Source organism: Passer domesticus, chromosome 3 (genome assembly GCF_036417665.1).
Source record: "Passer domesticus isolate bPasDom1 chromosome 3, bPasDom1.hap1, whole genome shotgun sequence".
In the NCBI taxonomy this organism is placed as follows: domain Eukaryota; kingdom Metazoa; phylum Chordata; class Aves; order Passeriformes; family Passeridae; genus Passer; species Passer domesticus.
Window position 1 is genome coordinate 115,498,583 of NC_087476.1, and position 15,792 is coordinate 115,514,374.

The following is a 15,792-nucleotide window of genomic DNA, read 5'->3' on the forward strand; positions in this document are numbered from 1 at the left end:
GCCTGGAGAAGGGCAGCACAGGGCACAAGGGGTGTCAGCATCTCAGGGTTCTGACAGCCTGGAGAAGGGCAGCACAGGGCAGCAGGGGTGTCAGCATCTCAGGGTTCTGACAGCCTGGAGAAGGGCAGCACAGGGCAGCAGGGGTGTCAGCATCTCAGGGTTCTGACAGCCTGGAGAAGGGCGGCACGGGGCAGCAGGGGTGTCAGCATCTCAGGCTGGCTGATGTGTGCACCTCCGGGTGACACCTGCGAGCTGCCTCAAGCCCACCCGGGGCTGCACATCCTGCCTTAGTTGAACCCTGATTTCTGAATCTATAACATTAATGACAAATACTTGGCAAGGGTTTGGAGCAACTTCAGCGCTCTTCTCTGCCTTTTTCCAGGGAAGCTGCAGAGCCAATGCCCTCTGCTGATAGTAGAGGAAAATTATCTACCGTGAGTAGGGAAAAAAAAAAATCCAGATTTAATTTATCAAATCGCTGTTTGATTTTGTCAGCAGCCCCACTGTTACCCCCAGGGGCTGGAGGAAACACAATGACAGAATTGCCGAGGTTGGCAGGGCAGGGGCACCTGGAGCAGGTGACACGGGAGCGGGTTTTGGCTGTCTCCAGAGAGGGACCCCACGACCTCCCTCCAGTGCTCTGCCACCCTCACGTGAGGAAGTTCTTCCTCATGTCGGGGTGGAAATTCTCGTGCTTTAGAAATGCTCGTGCTTTAGAAATGCTCGTGCTTTAGTTTACGGCCATCTCTCCTCGAACTGGAGCGCCACCGGAACGCCCGCCTGGAAGTGGCATCACGAGGCCAGTGTTTGCCTGCGGGAGAGCTGCTGACCTCAGGCTCTGTGTCCCTGGGATACGGGACAGGGCCTCGAAGGTGGCGGCGGGACCCGAACCCGGGTCCCTCAGGGCGCAGCACGGGACGCGCCGCCGCGCCCGCCTCCCATTGATACACAAGAGGAACCTCCAGGCCTGCGCAATCGATGCCCGAGCGGCAGATCCGCCCGGCTGGCGAGGCGGGGTGCGCGCTCGGCGCTCGGCTGGCGCTGCCGCGGGCGGGGTCGCGGCGGGCGCGCGGCGGCGGGCGCGGGAGCGGCGGCGATGGCGGAGCCGGCGGAGAAGCTGTACCGGGCCGAGTACGCCAAGAGCGGCCGCGCCTCCTGCAAGAAGTGCGGCGAGAGCATCGCCAAGGACTCGCTGCGCCTGGCGCTCATGGTGCAGGTACCGCGTGGCGGGGCCGCCGCGGGCGGGGGGCGGGCTGATGCGGCCGCTCCGCTCGGTGCCGGGCCGGGAATCCCCGCTCGCTGAGCGCTTCGCACGCGAGGCAGAGGAACTGCGGCCCGAAAGCTGCGAGGGCGCTGGGGCAGCCCTGGTGAGGTGGGCCCGGGTGGTCCCGCCGGGCTGGCTGGCACATGGCGGGCGGAACAGCTGAGCCGCGCTTGGCGGACGGGCTGCGGAGGCACGGCGTGCTCCGCGCCGCCCTCACGCTGTTATCTGTGCCTTTTGGGGAGGAGAGCGCTCGGCTGGCTTTGGGAAGGAAGGGAAGAGCCCCGTGGTGTGTTGGGGGCTGGGAGCTGTGCGCGGAGCCGGCATCCCTGCCCGCTGCGGGGGGATGCGCAGGGAATCGCCGCTATGCTGGGAGCGGGCACTGTCCCCAGGGGCTGCAGCAGGGCTGGGGCGGGCTGGCTTCGGGGTGCTGCTGTGAAAGGTGGGCAGAGGCTTACGTGTGGGTCTGCGGAATGCGAGCAAGGACGTGGCAGCGCAAAGCCCTGCGGATGGACGGAGGGATGGAGGAGGGGATGGGTGCTGTGGCTCCCGGCCGCCCGAGGAGCGGGGCTGAAGGACGTGGATGGCTTGTGCCCCTGGCTGCCGGGCAGGGCTGGCAGGCCTGCCGGGCTTGGAGGCAAAGCTGCTGTCCCGGAGGGGAAATACCTGCCTGTGCCTTTGTTCCCCAGGGCCTCCTCGCCCTGGGAAGGTGCGGGACCGTGCGGTGCCGGGCTGCAGCCTTTGCTCGCACGTGTTCCTGCCGCCTCTCCTTTTGTCTCGCCCGCTGCCCTCAGCCGCTCGCTGCTGCTCCTCGGCTTCCTCACGTTTGTTTCCTCACGTTTGTTACCCCTTCCTGTCTTGCCCAGCAGCTGGGGCTGGTGCGGGGTGGGTTGCCCTTCATCAGTACGGGGGGCAGGAGTTGTGTTCTGGTTCGCTAGGGTTTGGTTTATAGAGTGGCTCCTGGGACCGTGACATTCCTCGCAGAGCCACTGCCTTTCATTGCCAGACATCTCGCCAAAACTGCCAGTCGTACACCAAACACTTGTATTTTTATTTATTTTCCCCACAACCTCTTGAATTTGCTTGCTCTTCCCTCTGCCCTCTGCTAGTTTTTGTACCAGCAGAGCACACCGTGCTGCTGAGCATCCCGCTGTAAATGCCTGAATTTCACCAGAGCATGCGGGTCCCTTGCTTTTTCCTGGGGAAATCCCCTGCAGAGCAGCCTCTGTGCCAGCGGCAGTGCATCGAGCTCTTCTGCAAACTGTGCTGAAGAAATTAAAGAGACATACAGACCATGGCTGCAGTTGTGTCTGCCATAACCTCCCTTTTGTTTTGGTTCCTCAAGTGAAGGGCTCTGAATGACAGTGGGATTCTGTGTCCTAGGCACCCAGGCCCTGCAGGACCAGCACAGCTTTGTCTTTTGCTTCCAGCTGGAACTGAGCGGTTTCTGTTATCTGAACGTGCACTGTGGAAGTGAATCGGTCTCTTTTTTCCTTAGTTTGTTTAGGAAACTATGGTCTAGAGATAGGTGAGCTGAGAGAAGTTGTGTAAACAAGGCCCAGCTTGCCTAGAGGTTTCATTTTCCACACAGAGAAGAGTCTGAAACTCCATGTTGAGGAGATTACTCACTGCTTGTATGATTGTCTTAAAGATTGAGCCAGCTCTGCTCTCTTTTGTACCCCCCAGTGCCTTGTGCCCTCAAAGCCTTTGTGTTGGGACAGCCTCGAGTCCTCCTGCACAGCTCTAGACACAAGCCCAGAGTCCACGTTGCAGTGCCAAAACTGCATGTGACTTGCAGACACATTGAGAGCAACTGCAGGGTGGCTGCTGTGATGCTGTGAGGGTAGCTGGGTATGCAGTCCTGGCTTGTGGGAAGAGCCCATCTGGAAATAAAAATGTCCTCTTACAGTTTGGGCAGATGGTTGGCTGTAGTTTGGGCTCTCAGATCTCCTGGTTCCATGCTGTGGTTTTCGAAGCCCTTTCCTTTTCCTTCCTGCTCATGCACAAAACTCTGCTGTTGGTTTTGGCTTGTTTTTAACTCCCTCCTGTTAGTGAGTGACACATGGAAGACTTTCCTAGGTCGTTAGTTCTGTATCATCAGTAATTATAATTACACAGCACTGAGTATTATTAGTACAGCAGCTGTTTGTGTGTGTTATTTGGAGCCAAACCACTGTGAGGTTATTTTGCCTGGGGGGTAACTGGAGTGATGCCAGGACAGTACCTACTGTGTCTGAGTTTTAAACAAGTGTGGTACTTGCAAAACAAGTGCTTGTGTGGGGCAGGGCACTCTGGAGCTGCACTCCAGGGAGGACTTGGGTGATGCTTCTGTCCTGATCACAGGATCATGGAATAGTTTGGTCTGACAGGGGCCCTGAAGATAATCTAGTTCCAATCCCCTGCAGTGGACAGGGATGCCCCCCACTACATCAGGTTCTTCAGAGCCCCATCCAACCTGGCCTTGAGCATTTCCAGGGATGGGGCATCCACAGCTTCTCTGGGCAGCCTTTCCCAATGCCACACCACCTTATCACTACAAGCCTTTGTGAAAACTCCCTCTCCAGCGTTCTTGTAGGCCCACTTCAGGTATTGGAAAGTGCTGTAAGATAGCCCTGGAGCCTTCTGCAGGCTGAACTACCCAAACTCTCTCAGCCTGTCTCCACAGGAGAGGTTCTTCAACCCTCTGATCATCTTTGTGGCCTGCTGTCAGCCTCTGATGCAGAACTTTAACTGGGCTCTGGCGTTTCCATTGAATTTGTCTCTACCTCCTGCAGGCCATTCAGGAGTTTCCTCAGGCCACAATCCTTGGAGCTGCCCTCGTTATCTTGTGCCTGCCGTGGGTTCTCCAGTATACAGACTGTTTACTTGAGAAGGGGCTCTCAAAGGGAGTGAGGTCAGCAGCCTTTTGTGCTGCACGGTCTCACAGGGGCTGGTGCAGCCATCCTAAGCTTGGGACTTGTTTTTTCTTTCAGTAAAACAGATGGGCTGAGCAGCAGGGTGATGAACTAGTTAAGCTAGCTAAATGCTCCTTCCAGGTCTTTCCGCTTTGGGAACATCTCTCCAGCAGCTTGTCTGTCTTATTAGATTTTCTTCTTAGACTTTGTCCTAAATAGTATTCAGCTCTTGATTTGAAGAAAAATAAAAAGAAGAAATTGCATGTGTTTACCCAGATACTCCTTTTTAGTTTGGGCTTTGTTTTGTTTTTCCCCTTGATTCTGCTTGAATTGTTTCACCTTGGCCTGATGTGCTTTTTTGCTAGTCACCCATGTTTGATGGCAAAGTCCCTCACTGGCACCACTACAGCTGCTTCTGGAAGCGGGCTCGAATTGTGTCCCACGCAGACATTGACGGCTTCCCCGAGCTTCGATGGGAAGATCAGGAGAAAATCAAGAAAGCCATTGAAACTGGAGGCCCTGGAGGAGGTAGGCAGAAGCCTCATGGTGTTTGGAGGTTCATCTGGAGCTGTGTTCTCTTTTGTTGTGCTGTTATTATGGTGATTTGATGGCCACGTTGCTTCAGCAGGTGATGCCAGAAGAATTGCTGAGATGTCTCCACACTCCAGGGCTGGGATGCTGACAGTATCATCCAGCATGTTAAATCAGTGAGGAGAAAAAGCCAAGTCGGTTGGCAGATACATTGAAAAACATTTCTTGTTATCATGATTGGTGTATTTAATTTTCAGTTCTTTAATGTTAACAGATGCTGTTGTACTCTTGTTTTCTCAATGGTACCTTCAGTTCAGTGCATGGTTATGGTGGCTCTGTGGTGCTTTTGAGCATGGATTGCTTGTCTTGCTCTCTGTTTAAATTCTGGACAAATGAGTGGCTGGAACCCAAGAGGTTTATTAATGCAGACTGCTAACAATCTGGGACAGAGAATAAGAAAATAAGGGAATGCATATTAAAGCTGAATTCTGTATTTGCTTTGTTCTCCAGGAAAAGGAGGGGAACAGGAAGGAGGTGGTAAAGCTGAGAAGAGCCTAAATGACTTCGCTGCAGAATATGCCAAGTCTAACAGAAGCACATGCAAAGGCTGTGAGCAGAAAATAGAAAAGGTAAAAAAGTTCTCCATCTCATCTTTTCTCTCACCAGTTTTAATTCAAACAGTGGCTTTTATAATTGCTTCCTGTCTGTCCTGCATATGGAAAGCACTTGCAGAGCTGCATTTCTATGTGTGAGCAGCAGCTGTGTCCTGGACAGCTGACAGTAAAGGCATCCCTCAGGCATGGTAGCCTGAGCTTCCAGCCTGGTGATCCCTCCTTTCACTTGGGTCTTAGAGCAGGCTGGGAATGCTGCTCACCAACATTTTGGTGGCAAGAGAGCCACCACTAACTGCAGCTTTTCCTGCTTGTTTGCACTGCAAACCATCTGCTTGTTGGACATCTGAAAAGTAATTTGCAGTAAAACAGGATAAGATCATGATAGCATTGATGTTTGAGTGATAGGGACATAAAGTTAATTTTGACATGTGCCTTTATGAGGCTTGTTCATGTGAGTTTTACTTGGTAAGCTTACTGGAAGTTGGAATAAAGACAACAGGCTTACCCAGTTTGAGTGGGTTTTGAACAGAAAACTGTCTTAAAAGGTGGCTTTTTCAACCTAGCAAGAGTACTTGAAAATGGTAGAGAAATGTAGTGAAAGGGTTTGAACAAAAGTTGCAGACTTTGATAGAGGAACTGTTACTGCTTTACAGGTTTCTAGGAAGCATCATGTTGGTAACTCGTTAACATCCTGCTCCTTCCAGAATGGCCTAACAGTTGCTCTTGTGTCACTTCCATCTCCCTCAGGGCCAGATCCGGATTTCCAAGAAGATGGTGCATCCTGAGAAGCCGCAGCTGGGGATGATCGATAACTGGTACCACCCGGAGTGCTTCGTGAGCCGCCGAGCTGAGCTGGGCTTCCTCCCGGCCTACGGGGCCACCCAGCTCCTGGGCTTCAGCATCCTGAAAGCTGAAGATAAAGAAACTCTGAAGAAGCAGCTCCCAGCTACCAAGAGTGAAGGGTAGGTGGTTAGTGTAAGAAATGGTGTTGTCTGGAGGAGCTGTTGCCTTTAAATACATCATGATAAATGTTGTGGGATGCTGTTGTCTCTGTTAGAACAATACTGGTCATAGGAAGGTTTGGTCCTTCCTGTGACCTCAGGCAGGTGACAGCAGACATTCCCTGTCCCTGGGAACCTGCAGTCCAGTTGCCTCCTGTGACTGCCTTGAGGAAATGCAAAGACCTGCAGCTGTGACTTGGAGAGCTGATTCAGGGCTTTCAACCATAAAATAATGCTTGTGTAGTACAAATGGATACTGGGCTCTGTGTCTCCTTGTGTGATACTGTTATCAGCAATGGTTTCTCTGCTCAAACCTCTTGTTAGAGAATTGATTTGACATCTTTTATCTATGAGCTGCTGAACTGTGACAGGCACTGAATCTGATAATGGTGTTTATTGGCCATGTAGTGCTTACACTTGGATGCTTTTTGCTGAATCTTTTATAGTATGTCCGAAATTCCATTGCCTTGCATTGAGATTTTCAGTGGAGGCTCTTGACAGAACTTGTACTGACAGAGAAGTGTTTCCAGGTGACTTGCTAGCTTTGTGAATCTTTCTTTTTTTAGTGAAGGCTTTTGTTACTTGTTCTTCAAATGACTTTGCCTGGAGTAATGCTTCATACCACAAACCAGTGTTGTATTCCTCCTCTCCGTGGAGGAAGGAACATTAGGTATTTCTGGATCCTACAAATAAGAATGATCTTGTCATTGGAAAACATTAGGCTTCTCTGTGTACATTTTAGACTGAATTCAACTTTGCTTTTGCAAAGATTTACCATGAAAATGTCCAGCGAGGCTTCGCCTCAGAACAGACATGTTCTTGGACGTGGCAGTGTCACAGCTATGCAGTCTTTGTCGGTATTGGTCCTTCAGGTATGCAGCTGATGTGTGTGGTGTGCAGTTCCCTGGCAAGCCACTGCTCCAGAAGCATTTGGCAGTGGTGTGGGTGCTGTGGGGAGAGTCCTGCAGCACCCCAGGATGGGGGCTTTGGCCAGAGCCCTGTCAGGTTCTGTTCTGTTCACCTCGCTCTGCTGAGCTGGCAGAGACCAAGAGGAGATGTGTGCATCTGTTGGGCAGCCTGCTGTCTTTCCATGCAGAGATTTTACCTCTGTGTGCATTGCTTAGTGCAAGCAGAAGTGCAGTATTTTAATGCACTTACAGGTTTTCAAGTAGTCCTTTGCTTTTTGTGTTGAGATGTGAATTCTGCTTTGTCCTAGAACAGTGAGTTTAACAGGGTTATTTGTAGTTTTCTCCCATGTCCTCAGCTAAGCTCTAGAGATTTGACTGTGTAAGTGCTTCTCTTGTCTGCCCTGACTCTGCTTTTCTGGGCCACTTCTGGGATGCTATGCAAAATATGAAGGCTTTGTCAAGAAAGGCCACAAAGTAGTTTGCCAAGTCGCTGCGTAAATAAAAGCCTAGAATTGCAGTGGAGAAAAGCTTGCACTGGTGATGGAGGGTAACGTGAACCAGGACCTCATGCCAGAAAAGCAGCAGGATGTCTCATCTTTCCTGCTTTCTAAGCACTTCCTGAACAAGCCCTTCAGCCTTCAAGTTGCTGGCTGGCTCTTATGCTCCAATACCTTCTGCTCTTTGGGCTGTGCTTGAGCTAAGGGTGGTAAGGGTCAGTTGGAAAAATCGTTGCCTGTCAAACAAATGGAATGGGTGAGAGTGTAAATAAACAGCATGAGTGGAGGAGTGTGGTGTGCTAACTATCTGGTGGTTTTGCTGCCAGGAAAGCACAGGAGTTATGAAGAAGCCAAAGGAAGAACACTGCAGAAACCTGAATGAGATGCAGTTACCTTGGATAAGTCACCTTGTGAATTTGATCAGATAACAGAAATTACGGGCTCTTGCAGAAATTACATTAAAGTGTCTGTTGCAAGTGAGATTCTCAAAATTATCTTTAAAGATATTTCTAAATAGGCTGCATTTGAATTGTATCTTGACTCAGAAGTCTGTGCAATTCAGATGTGACACATCCAAATTCAGGTGCTGCTATTGCATGTCCAGCCCATACATTGAGGAGGACCTCAGACTTGGAGACTGCCCTGTCAGCCCTTTGTGTAAAAGTGACATTGAAATGTGCCTCTTTCAGATGAGAGAGGTGAGGTGTGGAGCAGGGCTACCCAGAATAAGTTAAAAAATCCTTTCCTTGTGAAGACCAAATATGGGAGGATTTACTGCAAGGATCCTGGCTCCTTTCCTCAGCCAGATCTGGGTGAGACATGCAACCCTCCCTTGGGCTATGGGCTGTCCTGCCTAAGCACTAACACTTTGCAGACCTTGGAAAGGAGGATCTTGTGTCCTTGCCTGCAGCTTCTCTGTGGAAGGAATGCCTGTGTGCTGGTGTAGGAAATGCAGTAGCAGCTTGTGAGTTCCTTTTGACAGTATTTCTTTGGTAGTGTGTGTTTGTCCTCCTGCTCTGAGCTGTAATACTTCCTGTATTTTCTGCCTCACTTGTTTAGATAGAATTGCTGCACAGGTCAGGAGTAAAGTGTCACTCTGGAGATGTCATGCAGCACTGGATTAGCTGCAGAGGTGACCTGAGGCAAATGCTAAGTACTCAGGTCACCAACAGTCTGGCAGTGCTTTACAGAGAGGAGGTGAAAAAAGGGGTTCTTGTTCCTCCCTGCTGGGCTGCTGCTTTATCCAGGGTTGTTGTGACTGTCCTTTCCACCTTTTCATTGTAGGGAGGGGAAGAGGCCAGTGTGAAAAATAGAGTAGATGGTCAGGAAGGGCCAGGCCACAGTGGGGCAGCTCACTTCCCTCTTCATCTCCTCTGAAGCTGGAATAAATCTTGTGTGGCCTCCATGAAGGTGAGAAGTGGTTTGCATTGCCTGGGAAATACCAGTCCTTCCAGGCAAGCTATTGGGCTGTACCTGTCAGAGGTGGAGGGCTGTCCCTTCCCCAGCAGGACAAAGGGTGTACACAGTAGCACCCCACTGCTGTGGGCAGCACAGGGTGGATGGAAGATCATTGTGTGTCTGTTCTTGTGTCAGTGAGGGTGTAGTTTACAGATTGCTCTAAAATGTGCTGCTTTGGGAAGCTGCAAGATGAAGTCAGCTTTGCCATTCCCTTCTCCAGGCTATATAAAATGATTGGTGTTTGCTTTAGCCTTGGGCACAAAAGAGAAGGTGGTGACCCACAGCTTTATGCCTCCCTGGAGTTGGGATGATCCTTCCCACTCCATGGTTTGTTCCAGTGGCTGGAGCAGGTACTGTAACCACTCTGTACAGCAACTGCTGTCCCCTTGACTGTGAGGAGAAGCTGCCAAAAGAGTGAGTTGCTGATGGAATTTGGATGCATTCCCTGGGTCACGGGGTCTCTCAGCAGTGATCCTTCCAGCGGCTGCTGTGCTGGATTGGCTCCCTTGGGAGACAAGTTACACTGTGGGAGGGAGTGCTGGCTTGCTGGAGGCATCCTGACTGTCAGCAGGCAGTGCACATACCCAGTGCTCACCCCTCCTGAGCACTGACATCATCAGTCCCTGGTTTGGGAAGGTGCAGCAGCACGCTTTGCACACAGGCTGGTAAGTTTTTCACAGATTCTGTTGTGTACCCCTGACTCTGTTAAAACTTAGGGAAGTCATTGTCCTCTTGATAGGGCTCAGTGAATGCTCTGGTCTTGCTCCCAGCAGGGACTGCAGCCAAGGAGGAGAGAGGACTTGCTTGACCTGGGGACTTCTGGAGGCACTGCTGTCTGTGCTGGAGGCAGTCCTGCCACACTGGTTGCTGCTTGCCTGATTCAGAACACAGGGTGAAGTTTTTCTCAAGCAGTTGCTGGCAGCACAGTGTTTGCCCCCACCACGAGGCAGGGAGATGTACAGCATAGCCCCTGCTCACTGATGGCACCTGGCAGGGGCACAGCTGGAAAATGAGATTTTCTGCCAAACCAGTCCTTCAGTGCTCTGAACTGTGGTTTGGTCAGAGGGGCTAATGGTGGGCCGTTGTGGCCACTGCAAATAAAGTGAGCACTTAGCACAATTTTAGGGCCAGGCAAGTTTCTGGAAAGTGCAGGTCTCATGCAGGAGTCTCTGGGAGGAGAATACCTCCTGACATTCTTAGTCTTAATGGGAGCAAAGTCCTGGAAAGAGCTGTTTAAAATTGTAAGTAGAAGAGCAATCAGAAATGTTGACTTCATGACTTAACCTTAGCCACAGCTTAGAAAGTTGAGGGAGGCTTTCTTTCAAAGAGAGCTGGCTGATGTTTCATAACAGAAAGCATCTCTGTCAAAATGGAGTGTGATCCAAGCTGTGTTCATGCTCTGCCTCGAGTTGCAGGCCTGGCCTGTCTCAGCTGGGATAGAATTTCCCTTGGCATCCTCACAAGGAGAACACACACTCCAGGCAGACAAAGGGGATGGCATGACTCTGGAAACATAAATTATCTTCTTCTGAGGTCACTTGTCACTCTGAAGTCTGCCAAAATCCCCCAGTTTTCATTTGACTTTCTTTTTCTGTCTTTCTGGAGCAGTGTTTTCTGTAACTTCTCCCTTCAGCACTAAGGCCTAACAAATAGCAATAAATTTCCACACATGCAACTCCCAACAGTACCTCACAAAACCACTGTGAGCCTGGATGCATTTTCCAATGCTTGCACCTGAAACTTGTGCAACAATGCTTGCACTGAAAATTTCCAGAAACTTGCACCTGTTTGGTTTCAGAGGCTTGATTTAATTCCAGTCTGAAGAGAAACTAGCTGGGAAATACCTAGTTTCCCAGTGTGTTAGCTCATTAAATTACTGTGTTTGCTCTCCTGTATTTCAGTATAGACTGCCTAAGCTGATCAAGCTGTTGATTCAGCTGAAAGACACTGTGGGCTTTTAACCTGCATTGCTACACCTCCCCAAATTTGGAGAGCTGTTCAGTGATCCTTAGGTATGCTTTTGGTGTATAGATGAATAGAAATGAATATAGATATAGATGGATATGCCTGAGAGTGATGCAGTCTTTCACATGCTCTTCTCCCACACCACACAGTTATCCCATGGAAAACCTCTAAGTGTGCCTGACCTGATTGAGGCAGCTCACATTGCAGAGCCAAGTGCAGGTCTGTAATCTAGCACTGAGGAATTTCAAAAATGGATTTGCCTGCCAAAACTGAGGATATTCAAGCCTGTGCAGATATCGGCAGTCAGTAATCTGAGCTCTGGTAACTGCTGGACAGCATTTCAACAACTTCCTTTCATGTGTGTGTGGTTTTGTTTTGTTTTTCTCTATTAGAAAGAGAAAAGGAGAAGAGGTAGATGGAAACGTGACTGCAAAAAAGAAGCAGAAAAAAGAAAAAGAGAAAGACTCAAAGCAGCAGAAACAGCTGAAGGTGAGTTTTAGCTGCAGACAGCCTAAGAACTGCTTGGTGGGAAGAGTGCAGTGTCAGGCACTAAATGAAGAGCCTCTAGAGAAGGCAGTACCTTGTACCCAGAGAGAGCAGTGGCAGCACAGACCATCCTTGTGTCCTGGCACAGGAGGTGCCCTGTCACTGAGGCTTTGCTGAAGGAATTCAATTCACCCTGCCCCTTTCTCTCAAAAGACAGGAAGGATGTTCTCTAGGACTTGGGCTTATTGGATTTAAAGAGATTAGATTACATGACTTTTTTTTGAGAGGCTGGTTCTGGGCTCCTTCTTGTATCATCTGGCTGTGGTGGCTGGAGCTTGGTGCTTGAGCACTATTGCAGAAAAGCTTGGAAAACAATAAATATCTCTTTGTAAAAATTAAACAGCGATAAAGTGTGTGACTAGATTAATGAAAAATCACATCTTTTTCACCCTCTGGGGAGATGTGTTTGTTCAGTTCTTGAGTACAAATTGTGAGAGATCACAGCTTTCTACCTGTCACTTTTTAGAATATTGTGGGAAGAATCCCCAGTAGAGCTTCAGGAATTTTTATTTATTAAAAGTTCTCAAGAAAAAAAAAAACCTAACAATCTGTCTTTGCTGCAACTAAGGTCTTAATGGAGCTGTAGAAAAATGCTGGCTCTGGCTTTGTGCAAAAGTTTTCTTTTTTGTTGTGTGGCAGCACCATAATTTTCAAAAAAGATATTTTTAAGGTTTTGCTGCTGCAGTGCAGATGTTTAGGACAAAGGGAGGCACTTTGTGGATCAGGGTTAAGTTTGGGTTCACTTTTTTTTAACAGCATTTCATTAAGCATGATCATTGACACTGAAAATTACACCACTTAACCCAGTAAAACACTTCTTCTAGGGCAGACTACATTTTTCAGTGTAGCCAGTGGATAACATTCAGAAACTGAGATATTTTAGGATGCTTCTTTGCTTCCCAACCCTTCCAAGTTCTGTAGAAAATCCCAAAAGAATATGCATGCTCCTCCACACTGCTGCAGGTGTCTTATCAGGTAGAAATTCCTCTAATGCTTGGTTATCTTAAAAAAAGAACAGTGGCAATTAGCATTTGTGATTTTTTTTTCTGGAAGGCTCAAATGCAGCTACATCCCCACTGTTCTCAGTGTCAGCTAGGTAGGTGAAATTTGCAAAGAATGTTGAGATTTTCTAAGTAAGGGCACTGACATTTGGAGGATGTGACTTCAAGGGTCTGTTTTAGGTGTTTGGTAGAAGGTGTGACTCCCTTTTGGTAAAGTTACTGGTTCTTGGAGCTCTTAATCTCACAATCTGTGTGTGAGATAACATGGACTTGCTAAAACCTTGTGTCCATACTGCAGTTTGAGGAGTGTTCTTGGCTACTTGTAATTGATTGCTTTCTAAGCTGCTGGGTTTTGTCAACAGGAGCAGACAGAGCTGATCTGGGGCATCAAGGATGAGCTGAGGAAGGTCTGCTCCACCAATGACCTGAAGGAGCTGCTGATTGCCAACAAGCAGGAGGTCCCCTCAGGGGAGAATGCAGTGAGTTTGGCTGTAGTTGCTCTGTGTTGGGGGGGGTCTTGGAATTGGTGAAGCTGACCTGACCCAATATTGCTGCAAGGTCCACAAGTCTGAAGAATGTTCCTAACCTAACACTTAAGAAAGAAATTTGGTGCAAAGCCCAGTCCTTCTGTCCCAGGACTCTGGTATTGCTGTTACACTTGCTTGTGAAGGGTGGTGTGGTGGTGGGTGATGCTGAATTCAGCATCTTTGTCCTGGTGTAGTGCCTTTATTCTGCTATGCTCAAAGTGGTCCATGGTTTTTTTTGTTGGTGCTGGCTCTTTATGAGCAGGTTAGTTAAGCACTTCACATGGCCTCCCTCAACTGTTAAATTCTGCAAAATGAAGCAAAAATTGTACAAATTCCTGCCAGTTTCTTTTCTAAAAACAGTCCATTTTGGTCTATGTAATTTGTGAGAGTCTGCTCTCTTTCAGAGCCACATACTGCTTTAAGTATTTGTATTTATCAAGACTCTTTGTAAGGAGCGTGGGCTGGCATGTGGGAAGTGTCTAGACTCAAAATGGTCATGGAATACTCTTAGGCAGGAAAACCTGGACTTGTCTGAGCCTACATTCCCACCTACCTCCTCATGGGCTCAGATGCAGTAGCTCGTCTTCTCCCTGGCTGTTCTGGCATGGCAGCCTGCTCAGGTGCTGTGTGGTAGGTTTGTTCTCCTGGACCACAGGATTATAGAATGGGATGCCACCCCTCTAGATCAGGTTCCTCAAAGTGCCATCAACCCAATCTTGAATACTTCTAAGCATGGAGAATGCACAGCTCCCCTGGGCAACCCTTCCAGTGTCTCACCGTCCTCAGAGTGAAGAATTTATTCCTAATATCCAATCTAAACATACCTTCTTTCAGTTTAAAGCCATTGTCCTGTCACTACATGGCCTTGTAAAGTGCCTCACTGCTCTCTTGTAGACCCTGTTTAGGTTCTGGAAGGTTTTACAAGGAAACCTAGAGACCTTTTCTCCAGGCTGCACAATCCCATGTCTCAGCTTGTCTTCACAGCAGAGATGCTCAAACACTCTGGTCACTTTTGTGGCCCTCCTTTGGCCTCACTTCTGCAGGTCTGTGCCCTTGCTCTGGTGGGAGCCCCAGATCTGAGTGCAGCTCTTCAAGTGAGGTCTCTTGAGAGCAGAGCAGAGGGGGAGAATCCCCTCCCTCTTCCTGGAGAGGAGAGACTGAGCCAGGGGTGTGAGCAGGAGGAGCCTTGTGCCATGCCTCTGAGGCATCATATATCCATCAGTGCAGTGAGAGCCTTGGTTTATGTTCAGGGTGCGTGCGACGTGCTGGAAATGTCTGTGCCAGCAGCCTGGCAGTTGTGTTCTTGTGCAGCCCAGGGTTACACAGTGTGTGTGTGCTTCCAGCCTCCTCCTGCCATGACCTGCTCTGTGTTCTTTGCTGCTGTAGATCTTGGACAGAGTAGCAGATGGGATGGCCTTTGGAGCCCTGCTGCCCTGCGAGCAGTGCAAGGGGCAGTTTGTGTTCAAGAGTGACGCCTATTACTGTTCAGGGGACATCACTGCCTGGACCAAGTGCGTGGCTAAAACACAGACTCCCAACAGGAAGGACTGGGTGATCCCAAAGGTGAGTGTTTACTGCATCTGTGATCTTCTGAGCACATTTCTGAGCTGATTGAACAAGCAGCAGTCAGTGCAGGATGCCACAGAGCAGAGCGTGATGCAGCACTGAGCAGCTGTGACAGCAGCAAGTCCTGTCACAGCCACATCCCTCCAGGAGCCAGCAGTTAATGCATAAATAAATCATATTTTTCCAGTAATATTAAATTGAAAGTGATGTTCTTGATTTGATTTGAAACTCATCATTTACTCTCTTCCAGCTTTTTTTTCTCAGTCAGTAAAGTGGGGTTTTGTCCACCTTAGTGTGAATCAAAATAATTTCCAAGATGTGCAATAAATGCCAACACCTAGCTAGTGTTCCATTTATCCTTTAAATCCTATAACAATGTTTGTTGGTTTTAAGTTGTTTATGCTTCCATCCCACAGGAGTTCCGGGAAATTCCCTACCTGAAGAAATTTAAGTGTAAGAAGCAGGACAGGGTGTTCCCTCCAGATGCTGCAGCTGTGAACTCAGCACCTCCTCCCTCTGCATCTGCTCCTTTGTCAGAGACTGTGTCTGCACCCAGAGGTAAGTGGCTGGCTGGGCATGGATGGGTGCAGCTCAGGATGATGTTCAGGCTGGCATTCCCAGCCAGACAAACGTGCCACCCTGAACAGTCCCACTGTTCTCCTGCTCTGGAGAGCTCTCCTGTTAAAAAAGTGTCTCATGTGCTTCATCTTCCCAGCACAGGTAGGCCCTGGCTGTCTGGGGTCATGGCTTGAGGTTCTGTTGTTTACTCACAGATGATTTTGAGTGTTTCTTGATTGAGAGGAAATGATGTGTATGCAGTGAATCAGAAATGCAAAGGCTGATGTTGCAATGTAAAGGTCTCAGGGGAGACCTGCTTCAAAATGCCACCTCACTTGGTTTCTTAGGGACCATCCAGGGATGTCCATAATGCCAGATATTCCACGTAAATTTAGGTTTTTAGGGCAAGAGGGTTTTTCAGGGGTTTGTTTTGTTTCTAAATAACCTACTGAGATTTGGCTTTAC

General features: G+C 49.1%; 1 protein-coding gene and 1 long non-coding RNA gene across 2 annotated transcripts in view; one reads left to right on the forward strand and one right to left on the reverse strand.

The window, feature by feature from the left end:
* Positions 1-1,005: 1,005 nt before the first annotated feature.
* PARP1 (poly(ADP-ribose) polymerase 1) overlaps positions 1,006-15,792 on the forward strand; it is a 30,521-nt gene continuing 15,734 nt past the window's right edge. The window contains exons 1-8 of the mRNA XM_064415353.1: positions 1,006-1,216; positions 4,521-4,683; positions 5,197-5,315; positions 6,048-6,262; positions 11,522-11,618; positions 13,039-13,155; positions 14,590-14,766; positions 15,186-15,327. Of these exons, the coding sequence (XP_064271423.1) occupies positions 1,097-1,216; positions 4,521-4,683; positions 5,197-5,315; positions 6,048-6,262; positions 11,522-11,618; positions 13,039-13,155; positions 14,590-14,766; positions 15,186-15,327 (1,150 nt within the window). The 5' untranslated portion in view covers positions 1,006-1,096. The remainder of the gene's footprint in view (positions 1,217-4,520; positions 4,684-5,196; positions 5,316-6,047; positions 6,263-11,521; positions 11,619-13,038; positions 13,156-14,589; positions 14,767-15,185; positions 15,328-15,792) is intronic.
* The window catches only part of LOC135297617 (uncharacterized), a 34,826-nt gene continuing 21,334 nt past the window's right edge, over positions 2,301-15,792 (reverse strand). The window contains exon 4 of the long non-coding RNA XR_010359549.1: positions 2,301-7,942. This is a non-coding gene — a long non-coding RNA (uncharacterized LOC135297617). The remainder of the gene's footprint in view (positions 7,943-15,792) is intronic.